Source organism: Suricata suricatta, chromosome 17 (genome assembly GCF_006229205.1).
Source record: "Suricata suricatta isolate VVHF042 chromosome 17, meerkat_22Aug2017_6uvM2_HiC, whole genome shotgun sequence".
NCBI lineage: Eukaryota > Metazoa > Chordata > Mammalia > Carnivora > Herpestidae > Suricata > Suricata suricatta.
Genome location: NC_043716.1, coordinates 9,103,128 through 9,120,160, shown reverse-complemented (window position 1 = coordinate 9,120,160; position 17,033 = coordinate 9,103,128). Strand labels below are relative to the sequence as shown.

General features: G+C 43.6%; 3 protein-coding genes across 4 annotated transcripts in view; 2 read left to right on the top strand and 1 right to left on the bottom strand.

Annotated features, from left to right (window-relative positions):
• ADORA2B (adenosine A2b receptor) overlaps positions 1–2,599 on the top strand; it is a 27,587-nt gene extending 24,988 nt beyond the window's left edge. The window contains exon 2 of the mRNA XM_029928100.1: positions 1,674–2,599. Within this exon, the coding sequence (XP_029783960.1) occupies positions 1,674–2,340 (667 nt within the window). The 3' untranslated portion in view covers positions 2,341–2,599. The remainder of the gene's footprint in view (positions 1–1,673) is intronic.
• A 519-nt stretch (positions 2,600–3,118) lies between these two features.
• On the bottom strand, positions 3,119–17,007 carry ZSWIM7 (zinc finger SWIM-type containing 7). Of its 2 annotated transcripts, XM_029928111.1 has the most exons (6): positions 16,612–17,007; positions 13,808–13,829; positions 9,777–9,879; positions 5,555–5,659; positions 5,008–5,101; positions 4,175–4,293 (listed from the first exon to the last, which is right to left on the bottom strand). In XM_029928111.1, exons 1-6 carry the CDS (start codon positions 16,700–16,702, stop codon positions 4,265–4,267), a joined length of 444 nt encoding a protein of 147 aa, XP_029783971.1. In that variant the 5' UTR covers positions 16,703–17,007; the 3' UTR covers positions 4,175–4,264. The 2 variants fall into 2 exon arrangements, with proteins under 2 accessions (XP_029783972.1, XP_029783971.1); XM_029928112.1 differs by lacking the exon at positions 5,008–5,101 and having other exon boundaries at positions 3,119–4,293; positions 16,612–16,995.
• Positions 16,883–17,033, top strand: part of TTC19 (tetratricopeptide repeat domain 19) — a 27,829-nt gene continuing 27,678 nt past the window's right edge. The window contains exon 1 of the mRNA XM_029928102.1: positions 16,883–17,033. This exon is cut by the window's right edge and continues 280 nt beyond it. Coding sequence (XP_029783962.1) covers positions 16,954–17,033 — 80 coding nt within the window. The 5' untranslated portion in view covers positions 16,883–16,953.

Below are 17,033 nucleotides of genomic sequence, written 5' to 3'. Positions count from 1 at the left end.
ATAGTTTTCATCATATAGGTCTTTTACATTCTTGGTTAGGTTTATTCCTAGGTATTTTATGGTTTTTCGTGCAATTGTAAATAGGATCAGTTTCTTGATTTCTCTTTCCGCTGCTTCATTATTGGTGTGTATAGAGTATTATGTCATCTGTGAAAAGTGAAAGTTTGACTACTTCTTTGCTGATTCTGATGCCTTAAGGTAACATGTATTGAATTGTTTCCCAATTTTCTTCACAGAGGTTAAGGAGGGATTTTCTTTCATTTCCTCAGTATGTTACACTGAATGTGGATCAGTTATTAATAGCATTCTTTATAGCTTTGTTATAAACCAAATATGCACGAGTTCATGACAGAATGTCTACATTGTGTAATGTGATTTCTAGCAATTTTAAATGAGATTTTAAAGGTTTAAAATTCCTGAAAGTGATTTCATATTTGCTGAGTTATTTCCCAGTTTTTGACTTTGCTGCTAGCAGACAGAGGGGCATTGCCAGAAAGCACTGTTCTCTAGCAGTTTCCAGAGGTACTGGAATTATCCCATCGTCTGAGATGAATCTCTTCCGTTTCTGTGGGAGACCAGAGGGATTCTTGCCCAGAGCCACCAAGGAGTGCTGACTCCTGGAGGCTCCAGTCTTCACTTCCTCAGCTTTGTTCAAGTGGCGCCTTGCCCAGGAAGCCACCCGGGACGACCTCCTGAAAACTGCAGTCCCCGCCAGTCTGGTCTTCCTTCGTCCACTTTTTCTCTTTTCATAAGCACACCTCTCCTTCTAACACACTATAGTTTACTGACATACGTATGTTGGTCATTAGAATCGGTCTCCCCTGACTAGAAGGTAAGCTTTTTAAAAGCGGGGATCTCGTGTGTTCTGTTCATGGACGTAGCTTACCACCTAGAGACCCGCACTCACAGGCTGGTATGTGGGTAGTTAGAAAGCAGCCTCTCAGGGGCACCTGGGTGGCTCAGTCGGTTGAGCGTCCGGCTTTGGCTCAGGTCATGATCTCCCAGTTCGTGGGTTCGAGCCCCGCGTCGGGCTCTGTGCTGATGGCTAGCTCAGAGCCTGGAGCCTGCTTTGGATTCTGTGTCTCCCTCTCTCTCTGACCCTCCCCTGCTCTCATTGTCTCTGTCTCTCAAAAATAAATAAAAACCATTAAAAAATTTTTTTTAAAAAATTAAAAAGCAGCCTCTCAGACTTCTCCACTTCCCATTGACCGTGGGTAGTCAATAGAGATAAGCTAGGAAGTCAAGAATGAAAATCTGGGGCGCCTGGGTGGCTCAGTTGGTTGAGCGTCCGGCTTTGGCTCAGGTCATGATCTCACGGTTCATGGGTTCAAGCCCTGCGTCAGGCTCTGTGCTGACAGCTCAGAGCCTGTTGCCTGTCTTCAGTTTCTGTATCTCCCTTTCTCTGTAACCCTCCCCTGCTCATGCTGTCTCTGTCTCTCAAAAAAAAAAAAAAAAAAAAGAATGAAGATCTTACTGAGCTCATTAGAGCAAAATTGTTTATACTGATTTTGTGGGTCTTCATGTTGAGGGTAAAAGGCCATGGTGCCCTTTGAAGGTGAACCTTAAAGGTTGTTACGGGGAAAGGCCATGGAACAAAAGGAGAAGAGGGGGTCTCAGCCTCTGGTTATGGGGTGCTGTAAGCTGGTGATAACAGATGATGTTCTTTTGAACAGGTATAAGAGTTTGGTCACTGGGCCCCGTGCAAGAGGAGTCATTGCTGTCCTCTGGGTCCTTGCCTTTGGCATTGGACTGACTCCATTCCTGGGGTGGAACAGTAAAGACAGTGCCATCAACAACTGCACAGAGCCCTGGGATGGAACCACAAATGAAAGCTGTTGCCGAGTGAAGTGTCTCTTTGAGAACGTGGTCCCCATGAGCTACATGGTATATTTCAACTTCTTTGGGTGTGTGCTGCCCCCACTGCTCATAATGCTGGTGATCTACATCAAGATCTTCATGGTGGCCTGCAAGCAGCTTCAGCGCACTGAGCTGATGGACCACTCAAGGACCATCATCCAGCGGGAGATCCACGCAGCCAAGTCCCTGGCCTTGATCGTTGGGATTTTTGCTCTGTGCTGGCTGCCAGTACATGCCATCAATTGTGTCACTCTTTTCCAGCCAGCTCGGGCTAAGGACAAGCCCAAGTGGGCAATGAACATGGCCATCCTCCTGTCACATGCCAACTCGGTTGTCAATCCCATCGTCTATGCCTATCGGAACCGAGACTTCCGATATACTTTTCACAAAATCATCTCCAGGTATGTTCTTTGTCAGAGAGATGTCCTCAAGAGTGGGAATGGGCAGCCAGGGGCACAGCCTGCTCTCAATGTGGGTCTATGACCAAGGTCCTGGCCTCTTCAAGAAGGCACACTTTCACAATAAAGGGACAGACAGAACGTGACCGGCTGATTCCCATTGTTAAAGACAGCAACACCTTGTAAGCAGATGGGCTGCCTCTTTTAAGTACTTCCCTGGAGTTATCACACACCTAGCTAATATGTACAGGTTCACAAATGTATTTATGGTTCTTTCTGGCTGCTCCCTATTTGGATGATGCTGACGGCTTGAGTGGATTGTAAAAGTCGTTTTTTGGGTTTTTTTTAAGAGTCCGCCTCTTTCATGGTAGAAAATGAAACTATTTTACTGTGAAACACTGTGAACTATTATAATACAAGTATTTTTTTTAACTTAGAGGCAATGAAATAATGAGTTGGGACATATTACAAATATATTTTATTCCTAGGAAGGTGACCAGGAAAATTAAAAGTTTAATTCTTTAGTCTAGGAAACTGCTATATTTATTTGGGGAAATGATACTGTAACAAGTTCTGAAGTACAATATCAGTTAACAGTTTTCATAACATTTTCCCCACATACTGAGAAGCCATACCATAGAGGAAGAAACTGGAGAAATGGGATTCCCTCCTCTACCAGATTGCAGCTTCCCCGTCCAGAGTTAGGCAGTGAATTTTAGTTCTCTACCAAGCTGAAGTTTGGCCAAGTTAGTGGAGCCCAAGTGTGAAAATTTTAATAAATAAAATCCTAGAACTATGTATGTGTATTACATGGAATAAAAATAAAAGTTAAAAACAAAAAAACAAGCTCAGGGTGCTGAATCTACCTTCTATTCTTTATTCTGAAGACTGCTTAAAAAGAGAAGTTTATACCCAGCCCAAGCTTCCCAAGTAAGAAAATCCTGACGAAACCCGAAGCTCTGGCCGCCAGAGAACACGGTGCCGTCTGCGAGCTGGTCGCACGGCACTCCCGCGCCAGCACCTCGTGTTTCCTGGACCGTAGGATCTCTCCCCTCTGTTCACTGCCGCAGAACCCTCACAGGGACACTGCAGAGAGCGTGCTCGGCCTTCCAGGCTCTGGCTCTGGCCATGAATGGCTTTCCTTAGTAAGTTCTCCTGGGCGGAGGTGGCCTCGTCTTCACTGCCATCTGTCCTTGCCTCCTCTTGGGGTCCAAACAAGTCCCATCCCCCTCCTTTCCAAAACTCTCCTCTTGTTAACTCTTTTGCGTTTTCTTGTTCAGAATGGAAATCCCTAGTGGTTTCCTTCATTTGGCTTCTTATAAAGCTCAGAAACGCAAGCAGAGCAAAACCAGCCCCTTCCTTGCTTCAGATACACCTTTCTCATAAAACCACAAGCTTTTTTGGCACCAACATCAAAGGGACCTGAAGCTCAGCGAAACTAGAACTCCTGAGTCCTTTTATAGTTGCTGCTGCTTAGCCACAGCTCTGTTCTGCTCTTGTATTGCTGCACAGTAATTTCTTGGACCCAAAGAAAAGAAGTAACACTTAACTCATCTAAAGTTTTTTTTAATCAGTTTCATATACCATTCCAACCTCTTAAATAAAATTACTAAGTGCTTCAGTAACCTATCTAATTGCAGACAGGGTGTGATGCTAGGGTTTGTTCGAGTCTACAATGCTTGATCCCACCTCAGGAATTTGTCCCGGGGCCTCACGGGCTGGTTCGGATTTTCCAGGAGAACGGTACAGAGCTTCGAATCATACACACATCGTGGGTTGCAAACCACAGATCTTGTCCAGGAGGGAAGAAAGACAGTAGCAAGAAGTCTCCAGAAGATTATTTCGCCTCTCTTCCATGTGAACCATGTGTTTCTTGGTGGGACTTCTATTTTGAAAGATAATGATGCTCAATCTATACCTCTTATGCTTTTTCTTTCTTCTCCGTAAATAATACATCAGTCAGTTGCTTGTCAGAGACCTTCAGCTGTCGACAGGTCCCTGTCACCTGGCTAAGATAAACTGCCAAGAGATGCTTGCACTGAAATACAAAATGCAAACCTTTAGAAATCGGCAGGGTCGAGCTCACCAAGACCTGTCACTGCATTTAGTAGGAAAGGAGTGGGGCACACAGATTACAGACTCGCTGCCTAAAAACTGCGGATAAAGTGACACGGGTGTATTCTTTCCTGGAAATCAGAGGGGATGGAGGCAGCTTTGCTTTGCCTGTTGTTTTGCGAAAGTTCAGGCCCAGCCAGCACAGGGTGTGTCGCCCACAGTGAGAAGCAAGACCGACCCCTCGTTGTAGTGTCTGGCTCTGCCTCTTCCTTCCGGCCTTCCGAAAGCTATTCGCAGTGATGCCTGAGACTCCTTGACCCACTGTGTTGCTCAGTGCTCCCCACAGATTGTGTCACTTAAATCTACCCCATGAGGGCAGGTCTTGTCCCCACCTCACCCACGTGCCGAGAGTCTAAGCTCCCTGACCCACCGTGAGGTACTGTGGGGGAGCCCTCAGACAGCAGCCTGTGGGGAAGTGCCAGGCCTTAGGGCACAGAACACACCGCCACTGCAGGGGCCCCACTTTCATCCAGTCATCTTATAGGCGGAACAAACTTAGGGCACATCGGCTGTGAGTGCAGCCTGTCAACAATGAGATGCCCAACTTCCCACTGCCATTCCCAAGATGTTTACCAAGTTCACAGTGTAAAAGGGGAAGAATGGACTGGACACTCTAATTTTCTTTGGCAAGACTTACAAAACAGCTCCCTGCTCTTAGGTGGGTAGTGCTTTCTCCTTTGGAACAGGGAGTTGTGTGACTCTGTCTTGCTCCTGCTTGGTGCTCTGGGCTCCTGTGAAATCGGCAGAAATATTGATGTGCTCTCCTGCCCCGTGTGAAAGTCAAACATGGCTAAGTGCCAGGCTGTCTCATGGCTGTCGTGGGGAGAAGCGCCTCGCGGCTGGAGTTGGGGATATGCAAAGCCACCAGCTTGCCGACCACCATCGTAGTTCATGGTTTCGTTGGGCTAATTCCCCAGTGCCAACTTTTGAGATTGCTTTGTTGCCCTCCCCAAGGCTTCACCTGTGACCTTTTAAGTAAAAATTCGGGAAATGGACGTAGATCTAAAAAATGACACTGCATTTCGGGAGGGTAAACCCAAAAGAAGACTAACTGAAATCCAGGACAATAAACCATTTGTTTCAACAGGCAGTAGAGAGCCCCTTTTGTACAACTCTCACAGCACGCTGAGGGCCAAGAACTGCCCTCCTCATCCCACTGCCGCGGGAGAGCCTCCCGTCCTCACCAGCAGGCCGTCGCTCTTCCGCAGCACCGAGAAGGCAAACGCGGGACATGAACAATAATGACAAGAAGCCAGACATGTGTACATTTTACCGGAACTTCCAAGTACCTGTAAAGAAAAGGACAGATGGGATCAGACTTCAAAAGGTGCACTGGGAAAATGCTTCCTTCCCCTCAGTTCATCCACCTGATGACCGGAGCTTCTCTGCGCGCTGTATCGCCAGGGACCGCAGGAGCAGTTCACACAGGAGATGAAACTCAGTCTCCCCGTGTGCAGGTTCTGTCCGTGAGGACTTCATATAATGAAACAAGGCTTTCCGGCTAGTTAACCCGTCCACATGAACCACTTTGTGTCTCCGCCTGGTGATTTACAGGGTCCACTCCATGGGCTCCCCAGAAAAGAGGTGGGTGGGCAAGGTCCCCTCAGAGACACTTTACTGTGGTGTTCCTCAGCCTCTGGTACTGCACATCATGTGTGTGCCTTTCTGAAGCTTCTGCCACACACCCAAAGTGTGCAACAGGTAAAGAGCAAGCAGTGCGGCAGAAATACAGGTCTTCAGAAGAAAGTAGGAAAGGCCTCTTGAAAACTGTTTGAGAGCAGGGAGAATAAATAAAGCAAAGAATCTCGCAAAAGGGATGACTCAGCTGCTCAGGGTAGAGGTCTGGGAACGAGGCACGCCTGGATCTGCCGACTCAGCTCGACGGGAGGAGGTGCAGGTATGCGGAGGGCTGGGAAGAGGCCTAATCTAAGAACAGATGGCCTTGCTGGAAGGCAAGGGACAAACAGGAGATGTCCTGTGAAATTATGATGTGTCTGTCGTGGTCAAACTTGGAGAAATCACTTGTTTAAGCCTCTCCACCACTAGGGAGCCCACACCAGAAATGTTAAGGGCTTCATTCCTGGAGTTAATTTCCAAATTTGATGTGTAAAATCAGTATCCAAGGAAGCAGAAATATCCTGAGGGTTATTTTACCATGAGATGCCACTTAAGAATTTGCCACACGGCTTTCAAGTTAGTTTTAGGCTCTAAGACGGCAATCTGAATGAAAAGGCCAGGATAAAAACAAAAAAGGAAGTCAGCACTTCTAAGAGTCTTCCTCTTTCTTCCCAACAAAGAATAAAGCCACAGGTAAGGCTTCGGCAGAAACAGCAGTGTTCCAAGTGTCGTGCCCGTTTGTGGAACTGACAGCAGCTAGAAAGCAGACTGTTTTCCACTTAATCCTGGGGAAAGACCCAATATGCAGCAGTCATATGAACAACTTGTAGGTCTCCACAAACTATTAGTGATGAATAAAACTTTAGATTTCTTCCTTTACCTATCTCCTACATCTCTTCTCTCTGGATTTAAATTTAAGCAGGCACAAGCCTCTGGAATTCTACATGGATGTGAAATGGCTCCCCAGTTTCCTTGTTTTTGGGGGTCCCCAGTCCATGAGAATACCCTGATGCTGAATAAACACCAGGTGACTTAGGGATGTGAGGAAATTCTCCAGAGGTTACCTTGCTTGACCCTTTCAAAGGTGTGCTAAGACTACAAGTAAAATGTTCAAGTGCCCAAGGCAGTAAATACTGTCGCGATAGCAAATTTTGAATTTGCTTCTTCCTTATCTAGCATCAGATAATAAACCCAATAATCAGGTAAAAATCTGAGTCAGAACTGGAAATTGACCTCAGGGATCATCTAATTCAATTGCTTTATCCTTCATGGAAGAATGACCTCCCCTTACAGGAAATGCCTCCACTTCTCCCTCTCATAATCTGGAATGTTCATCCCCAGAAGGAGACCGCTTTTAGGAAAAGAAACATGTGGGAAATAGGATACTGAGACCCACGAGCAGACTCGTGTGAACCTCACTCAGAGGAAGCCCGCCCTGCTTCCAGTTGGTTCTAAGGAGTATGACCCACCTAGATGGCCATCCGGTCACAAGCAGTTTTATTTTATGATTGCTCCACACCTTTTAGGAGCCATCATAGTGCCTAACTGTATTATTTATTGTTCCCTGTGTTCGGTGCCTTTCTCTGAAAGAAGATTATACATTCCTGCCCTCTTAAATACCCCTGGCTATGTGACCTGCTTTAGCCAGTAAAATGTGAGTAGCCAAGCAGAAACATTAAAAACTGGCATACGCCACATCCTCTTTCCTTTCTGCTATGAGAGCCACAATATTCCAGAGAAGGGCTGCCATGCCAGCGGGGATCCCTGAGTGAAGATGCAATCAACTCTCAATGGACAGGAGGCATGAATGAGACACAAAACTGTTTTTGTGAGCCTCTGAAATTTGTTGACCACAGCATAACTTAGCCTCTCCTGACTGAGCCTCCCCATCCCTACGTGAACCAAAAAAAGTTCAGAGAAGCATCTCAGGTGACAACATAGTGGTGACTTTGCAATAATTACCAGTGTACCTGGAGGATAGTAAGAATATTAGAAGGTTGACCTATGGAAAGATGGCTAGCAGGATATCAAGACCATGTCTGACTCAACTTTTATCATGTCAGAGAACCTCTGACTAAAGCCAAATTCTGACTATATTAGTATACAAGGAAACCATTAAGGTTAATTTGAGGGTGTATGTAAGGTTTCTAAGGCCTCATTTATTTCAAAGTCCAAGCTGAGAGCCACAGTACTAGGAAGTTAACATTTTTACGATGAAGAAAGCAATGGGATGTGGTACAGGATGGGAATAAGGGAAGTTAAGCAAGCCGTGGCAACCTTGGGAGAAACAAAAAGTCAACAATAATGAAGATATCTGAAACAGAATCTTTCAGATGTTAAGTAATGACTAGATCACGGAACTGGAGGACTAGAGGTGCAGATCAAGGGTCACGCTCGTGCTGGAACAGAGACAAAATTCTGAAACTCAACGGTGTGGGAAAACCTCAAAGGCCTTTATTGTTCTGGGTACTTTAGCTACATAGAAACGACAAATAAAAACACTAGGCAGAGAAATGGAAACACCTCGTCAGGCACAGTATCATTTAATCGCTCTGATCCATTAAGTCTTCTGTCCTCTAGTTCTGTGACCTAATCATTACTCAAAATCTGAAAGATTTTGTTTGAGATGTTTTATCTGTTAAGTTTGCCCCGACAGAATTCTAATAGGCAGCCTCTTTTAAGTACAATCTGAAATTTCTAACTGCAGCACTCAACATTAGTCAGCCCATTTTCCTTGAATGAAAGAACTGAATGATGAATTTGCCAGATCGGTTAAGTTACGCTACCATGTGAAACGGCAGGTTCATTCACTAAGCAAAGGCACCAAGCATCACTTTGCTCAATTCACTAAGAATTAACGGACATGGTCTCAGCTCTGAGAAGTTCAACATACATAAACCAGAATCCAAACCCTGAAAGTTCCCCTCTTCCTGGTCTTCAGCAAGACCTAGATTACATACCAGAGCTGATGGCTTCTTTACTCCTTCCGAGCCAGACACACAATGCCAGTATTTAGATTTCATTCACAACCTTCTCTTTCCTCAATCTCACGGCACTTACATGGTCTCATACAGCTATACTGGGGGTGGAGTGGGAACGGAGTGTGGTAACATTTATATATAAAGAGAGGCAGTGAAGGGTAGCAGTTACAAGTCCCAGCTACCAGGTGTGACTTAATTTACTCTTCTGCATCTCAGTTTCCTGAAAGATAAATACCTTGTTGGGGTTTCTGGTGGAAATTATCAAGAATACATGGAATCTGAGTCTTTCAGAGTCTGATAAGAGGCTATTACTTTACAAATCTACCTATCTTAATTTTGGGGAGGGCAAAACTAAGGTACAAGTAGACTTGACCCTTAATAAATACTTCCTGACAACAGTTTTGAAAGATCGTTTCTGACAGATCAATCTGATCAATCATAGAAGGACCTCCAAAGACATTTGGGCTTTTGCTTGTAGGCGAGAGATAATGAACAAGATGAAAATATCAACCCAGTTTTTGAAAAGTGCCTGTTCTCAAACCTGGGAAGGCAGAAGTCTACTATACTACATTAGACTTGAGAGAACAGCCTCTCCACATTATTGCTGGTTCTATATGCTGCTCCTGGGCAGGGTTAATAAATATTTATCTTATCTTAATTACTAATACACTAATTCTACTAAATTGGGTCAAATGTTCTTCAGTAATCCAGTAAATACTTAAGGCTGGTCATCAGTTTCCACTGGGATTCATGAAAACATTCTGTCCTAAGGGATTTCTTGCTGAGATAATCCCCGCCTGTGGATTACCTGGTAAGCACGCCTCCCACTGGGTGATGTGATTAAGGTGATGGACTGCCGATCAACAAGGTCCAAGGCCTGAATGGCTGATGGGCCAAAGATGAACTTCAGCCTGAGAAACAGAGAGGCTACAGGTTAGACTGCCGGACTCGCACGGTCACCTCAGCAGCTTCGCCCAAAGATCATGACTGGCAGTTGTAAAAAGTTCAACTCCTTTTAATTTGAAAAAAAAGACAATATAGGAAAAACCCATGTAATCAACCCCCCAGAAGGTTACCATGTTTACAGATAAAACCTGTTTATACTTCATAGTGCTTCCTGTTCTTATTCCCAACTTCCTTTCATCTCTGAGGCAACTGCATGCATTTGTTGGTTTACTTCCTAATGTTAATGTTTTATTTTATTATAATACATTGAATATGTATACTTAGCACACACACATATACATACAGTATGGCCTTATAAGTTTCTTATTACTATTTTTTATTTTTTTAGTTTTACTTAAATGCAGGGGTGCCTGGGTGGCTCAGTTGGTTGAGCATCCAACTTCAGTTTGGGTCACAATTTCATGGTCTGTGGGTTCAAGCCCCACATCAGGCTCTGTGCTGACAGCTCGGAGCCTGGACCCTGCTTCGGATTTTGTGCCTCCCTCTCTCTGTTCCTACCCTGCTTGCACTCTCTCTCTCTCTCAAAAATAAAGATTAAAAAATTAAAAAAAATTTTTATTTAAATCCAGGTTTGTTAACATATGGTGTAATAATGGTTTCAGGATATAAGTTTTAAAACATAAAAGATATAGTGTAGGCTTTTTTGGCAACCTGACTTTTTCCTCTCAATGTGTTTTTAAAAATGATGCATGTTATACACACATATATATTCACACACCTATGTATCTATTCATATATTTATTAAGATTTTATGTTTATTTTACTTAAAGCTTATTTATTTTGAGAGAAAGAGCATGAGCAGGATAGGGACAGAGAGAGAGAGTCCCACGCAGGTTCCATGCTGTCAGTGCAGAGTCCAATGTGGGGCTCAGGCTCATAAACTGTAAGATCGTAACTTGCGCTGAAATCAAGTCGGATGCCTAACCAATTGAGCCATCTAGGCACCCCAAGGTTTTATTTTTAAGTATTCTCCATACCCAGTGTGGGGCTTGAACTCACAACCCTGAGATCAAGAGTTGCACGCTCTACTAAGCCAGCCAGGTTCCCTAATACATAGTTTTTAATTTAACGTTTGAATAATTGTATGTACATGCATCTTATTTTTTAGGTAATAAGGCATTTTACTATTTTAAGTAATAGGCATTCTGATCATTTCTACTTTACATTATAAATAATATTCAGTTATCCCCGGACATGTCCCTCAGTGCACATATATGAGAATTCTTCCTGGTTATAGAAGTAGAATTGCTGAGCCTGAGGATGTGTGCATTTTTCAACTTTAATAGATGTTGCCAATAGTTTTCCAGAGTGGAAACAGCAGACCCCCAGCACTGTATAAGAGTTCTATTTTCCCACATCCTAGCCAATACCAGTATTGTCATAGAGTTTTTCTTTTTTTTAAAAAAGTGTTATTTATCTTTGAGACAGAGACAGAGTGTGAGCAGGCGAGGGGCAGAGAAAGAGGGAGACACAGACTCTAAAGCAGGCTACAGGCTCTGAGCTGTCAGCACAGAGTCCGGCGCGGGGCTCAAACCAACAAACGTGAGATCATGACCTGAGCTGAAGTTGGATGCTTAACCAACTGAGCCACCCATGTGCCCCTTATCAGTTTTTCATGTTGACCATTTGATGGGTGTTAATTTGTTCTTTTTTACATTAGTAATAAAGGCTATCCACCTGTTAAATGATATGTCAGAAAAAAATTTGTTATGTGGGAAAATTCTTGTGTTAGGTGAAGAAGTTTGGGCACAAAGTTGGTATTTAGAAACTCAATCATGTTAAAAATGTTTTCTTAATCAAATTCACAATTATCTCAAAACAAAACATTTAATTTAAGTAAAAAGGCAATAAACCCAACTGTAACAGTGATTCTCACTGAGTGGTATGATTGTTGACATTTTTCATGTTTTCTTTATTTTCCAGTAACATTTTTTTTATGGGCAGGAGTTATTTTTATAAACAGGAAAATAAAGTGGCCTGGTTGAACTAAAACGGGTAAGTTAATGTTTTAAAGAACTCATAAGATCTAACACAAAACAAAAAGAGCTAGTAAGTCTTCAAAATTAAAATGTCTAATTTCTTCATTTTCCAACAAACCAGTCTCTTTATACAACAAACCATTAGAATGGGAAGAGTTTAAAATTTTTTACATTAAACATATGTATATGAAGATATGAAGATTATCCATGGACACAGAAAAATAAAATTTGATTATAATTTTATTAATCAGTTAACTTAAAAAATGAATTAATACAAATTTTTAAACCTGCCTTTTATAACTTTATTGTGAATACCTCTTGAATGCAGTATTTTTTATATCACTCTTAACGTTACAAAGAATTCCACTATAAAGATGAATTATTTACTTTTCCCCAAACTCCATTTTTGGAAAATTAGGGTTTATTAAATCTATTGTGAATAACTAGATTGCTTCCAGGTGGTTTTGTTTTTGTTTTTGCTGTTATAAGCAATACTGGATGAATACACTCACTGTAAAATCTTTATGAACATTCATGATTACTTCCTTGAGATACATTCTTTTAAGTGGAATTTATAAGCCAAAGAATATGTGTGTTTTAAAGCTCTTATTAACTGTCGTCAGATTACTTTCCAATTTACACTCCTACCGGCAGGGAATCGACGACCCTTTCCCCATGCCTTTGCCAACATCTGGGCCATTCTTACCAACGTCTTTTCTGTGGTAGCCAGTTTTATAGATGGAAAGTTGTGTCATCATTTTAATTTGTGTATTTATGATCACTAGTAAGATTTACCCTTTTCCCCAAAATTGTTGGCTAGTATATATTTGTATTATTTGCCTATTTTTTTTGTTTTAAAAGTAATTTTTTTCTAATAATAATCTCTATAAAAAATTTAATGGAGAAAAGGTTAAAATATTTTCTAAACCTAAATTCTATTTCTTTTCTTTCTTCCAAGAAAATCACTGGTACAGGTTGGTATACATCTTTCTAGACTTTTAAAATATAAGTGTGTGTACAGGGCCACCACTTAAGTGGCTCAGGAGGTTAAGCCTCTGACTCCTGACTTCGGCTCAGATCATGAACTCATGGTTCTGCGACTGAGCCCTGCATCAGGCTCTGCACTGGGTGTGGAGCCTGCTTAGATTCACTCTCTCTCCCTCTCCCTGTGCCCCCCTACTTTTTCTCACACTAAATAAATAGTGTACATATGCATATGTAATTAAATGTCACTTATTCCTAGGTAGCTTTCACCTTCTTGTTGCTATTGAAAATACAGTTATATTTTTTAACTTTGTATGTAAAGGAAAACAATTTTTAATTTCTGTAATAAACAAACTTTATTCTCTTGGTTTTTAAAAAGTATCATCTGGAAATAATGATAACTGTCTTTTCTTACAGATAGGTATGCTTCTAACTTCTTTTTCAGGTGTTAGGGTAACAGCTACAACTTCTAGAAAATGTTTACCTAAAGTGACAAATACAACAACACAAGAATGCCCTGCAATGTCAAATGTAGTGTTGGCTATTGGAGAGATTTTTAACAATCCTGTCAAGAAAACATTGTTCTTAGTTTAGTACGAGTATTTTTAAAAATCAGTAGTTAATCTTGAAAGGATGTGGCTTTTAAAAGACATTAATGGGGGCGCCTGGGTGGGTCAGCTGGTTGGGCACCTGACTCTTGATTTGGCTCAGGTCATGATCTCAGTTGGTGAGATCAAGCCCTGTGTCAGGCTCTGGGCTGACAGCTCGGAGCCTGCTAGGGATCCTCTCTCTCCCTCGCCCTGCCCTTCCCCTGCTCATGCACATTCTCTTTGCCAAATTAAATAAGTAAATTTGAAAAAGAGAACATTAAGAGTTTTTTTTTTTATATTACAACAGAATATATACTCACGATGATAGATGCTCATCAGGAACTGTAAAACAGGAATGGAAAGAAAGTTAATCATGTTAAACCAGTGACCCCATAGACACAAAAACCTTTAAAAGACTATAACCACAAAGGTTTACGTGTAAGATGGTGAACTACGTCTATGCATCTAATTTAACTTCTTCCAAATACCCCAATAAATGCAAGGATTTTTTTTTTAGGGCATAAACTCCCAAGGATGAAAGGACAGGGAGGGACAACTGCTAAGATACACTGGAAAATAATTCACAAGACCTAAGCAAACTGAATCCTAAGCTAGCAATGGAGAACGCCAAGCAATAACCTACCCTCTCCCCCTAAAACCCTCAGAAATTAGTAGCACTAGGCAGCTTTACAGGTAGGGATGAAGCAGGGGAGCAAAAATAATAAAGACTCTTAAAGTAAGTTTAGGGGCTCTGGGGTGGCTCAGTTGGTTAAGTACCTGACTCTTGGTTTCGGCTCAAGTCATGATTTCACAGATTAGGGAGTTCAAGCCTGTGTCAGGCTGTGTGCTGACAGCACAGAACCTGCTTAGGATTCTCTCTCTCATTCTCTCTCTTGCTCTCTCTCAAAATAAATAAACTTAAAAAAAAATTAAGAAGCTAGTGAAATAATGCTTTCAGATGTCTGAAGAAATATTATTTCCAACATATAATTCAGTAACTAGCCAAGCTATCATTTAAGTGTGAGATTAGAAAAAGTTTTCAGGGGCACCTGGGTGGCTCAGCTGATTAAGTGTCCAACTTTGGCTCCGGTCATGATTCCCATTTCCTGAATTTGAGCCCCGCGTCACGCTCTGTGCTGAGAGCTCAGAGCCTGGAGCTTGCTTTGGGTTCTAGGACTTCGTCTCTCTCCCCCCTCCCCCACATGTGCTCTGTCTCTCTCTATCAAAAATATTAAGAAAAAAAAGAAAACACTTTCATACATGTAAAGGTTCAAAAAGTACACCTCACACACTCTTCTTCAGGAAGCTACTAAAGTATACGATCTATAAAATAAGAGAGTAAACCCAGAAAAAGAAAATTGTAGACACACTCTTACAACATAGGTGAGAGAATTCCTAGGATAATAACGGTGAAGGAAGATCTCAGGAGATATCCAGGAGAGCAGTCGGCCCATACCAGATCAACTCTAGGCTCTGGGAGGGATTTCTACAGGAAAATGAAATTGATAGAAGAGCTCACTCATCTGAACACCTTGAGCAGACATTTAGAACACGGGTAAAGAGTCTGAGGTCGACTTAGGGATAAATACATGGAAAACTAAAGAATCACACACAACCACAACAGCTATCATTCCAAGGAAAACAAAAAGTTACACACGAAAGAACAAATCATCACAGCTTCCTACTGGCCCAAATGTGACACATACCACATCATCATACAAGTGTGAACTCAAATCTTGATCCGAAAAAATGATCACTGAAGGATAGGGGTCAGGAAGAGCCTGTTACTATCTAGAACACATATTTTAAAATAGCAGAAAAAGGTTCTGCTGGAAATAAACATGAATCGATGGCAGCGGGTCCTCTGTCTCAGCCATGAGCATTAGAGACGCCTACTGGGCCTCCTGCAAGAGTGTCACAGCGTATGGATTAACTCATTCAGACAGAGCCCACCTTTGGCAACCACTGTTGGAGCTAACAGATTGGCTTTTCTCCCCATTCTTTTCGGGATTCGAACATGTTTGAATACCTGGCTGGCCTAATCTTTTAAGGGTATATACTATGCTTGCGTTAGCATGGCTTACTTTCCTCAATCCTTTCAAAGCAGTAACTCGAGCGGAACTCTTCCAGAGTACAATGCTTTTATTTTTTTTTAAGTTTATTTATTTTGTGGGGGGAAGGGCAGAGAGAGAAAGGAGTGGGGCGGGAGGGGCAGGGGGAGAGAATGAGAATCCCAAGCCGTCTCCACTCTGTCAACGCAGAGCCCGACTCTGGGCTTGATCTCATAAAACCAAGAAATCATGACCCTGGCCCAAGCCCAGAGTCCCAAGCTTAACCGACTGAGCCACACCGGGGGCCCCCAAAATACAGTCATTTTAAAACAAAAGCCATCCAATTGAATAAGCAGTGGCAGTTTTGGAGTCCTGAACTGCTGTTAAGTGGCTCTTTTTACAGTTTAAATAATTCTAATTTGTCAGTGCATTTTCATTAGAATTATCGTCTTAATACTAGTTTGCTGCGAACATATCTTGAGAGCACCTCGGTGATTTGGTAAGCACAGTCACAGAGCATCCTCTGCTGGTCAGAGAAATAAAAGGTACTTTAACAAAATCCTGATTTACTCCAGTCATTGCGTATGCGTTTGGGTTTGTGGTCCTAGAATATTTGGTGCACGCAGTGTACAAGAGGATTAATTTTTAAGTTCAGTTAGGCTTTTAGGGACGGGGTGACTACAGGAAAGTTTGGTAATTCAGAACTCCGTCTTTCCCACCGTCCCTGCACACGCCCGGGCCTTCCGCCCTCCCAGCCCTCGCCCCTCAAGGGTTTCGGGGCAGCGTTCAGCACTTCTGCCCTTACTGCCCCGCTGGCCTGTAGGGAACCACTGCGTTGCTCCATAAACAAATTTAGCTCTTTTCCTTCTTTTCTTTTCTGTTTATTTTCTACAAATTGAGTCTTGGGAGTAGAACCAGACGGGCCAACGCACCGAGACGCCGGGACGCGGAGCGCGGGGGCGGGGCTCCAACCCGGGCCAGGCAGGCCCGGAGAACTCCGCCTCTCGCCTCCCCGCCCAGCAGCGCCAGGTCCCCCGCCCACAGCGCAGCTACGCACGCCCTCCGGCCCGTACTTCGCGCGTTCTCCTGCACTGCCGCGGCCATCTCGCTCAGGAGCTCCTCCACTACAGCGGGCAACGTGAGTCCCTCCGAGGCGACGGCCATGGCGTCATAGACCGTAGCTTCCGGACAGAGCCCAACTGGCGCTACGCTCAAACAGGTCCTGGGAGGATTCCCGCCAACGGCACGGGGCGGGGCCAGGTGCAGTGACGTCGGCGTGCGTCACGCGCTCGCGGGCGGCCCTACGACACCTCCTTCTGCCTCACGGCCGGACCAATCCGGCGAGCGCTGGGCACCGGGGGCGGGACGGCCTGGGTCCGGCCTGGCCTGCAGTGCGCCGAGGACGCCGCGCGAGCATGTACAGGCTCCTGAGCCCCGGCTTGGGCCGAGGCCTCCTGCGGGCCGTGGGGCGGCGGTGCCGGGACTGCTCGGCGCG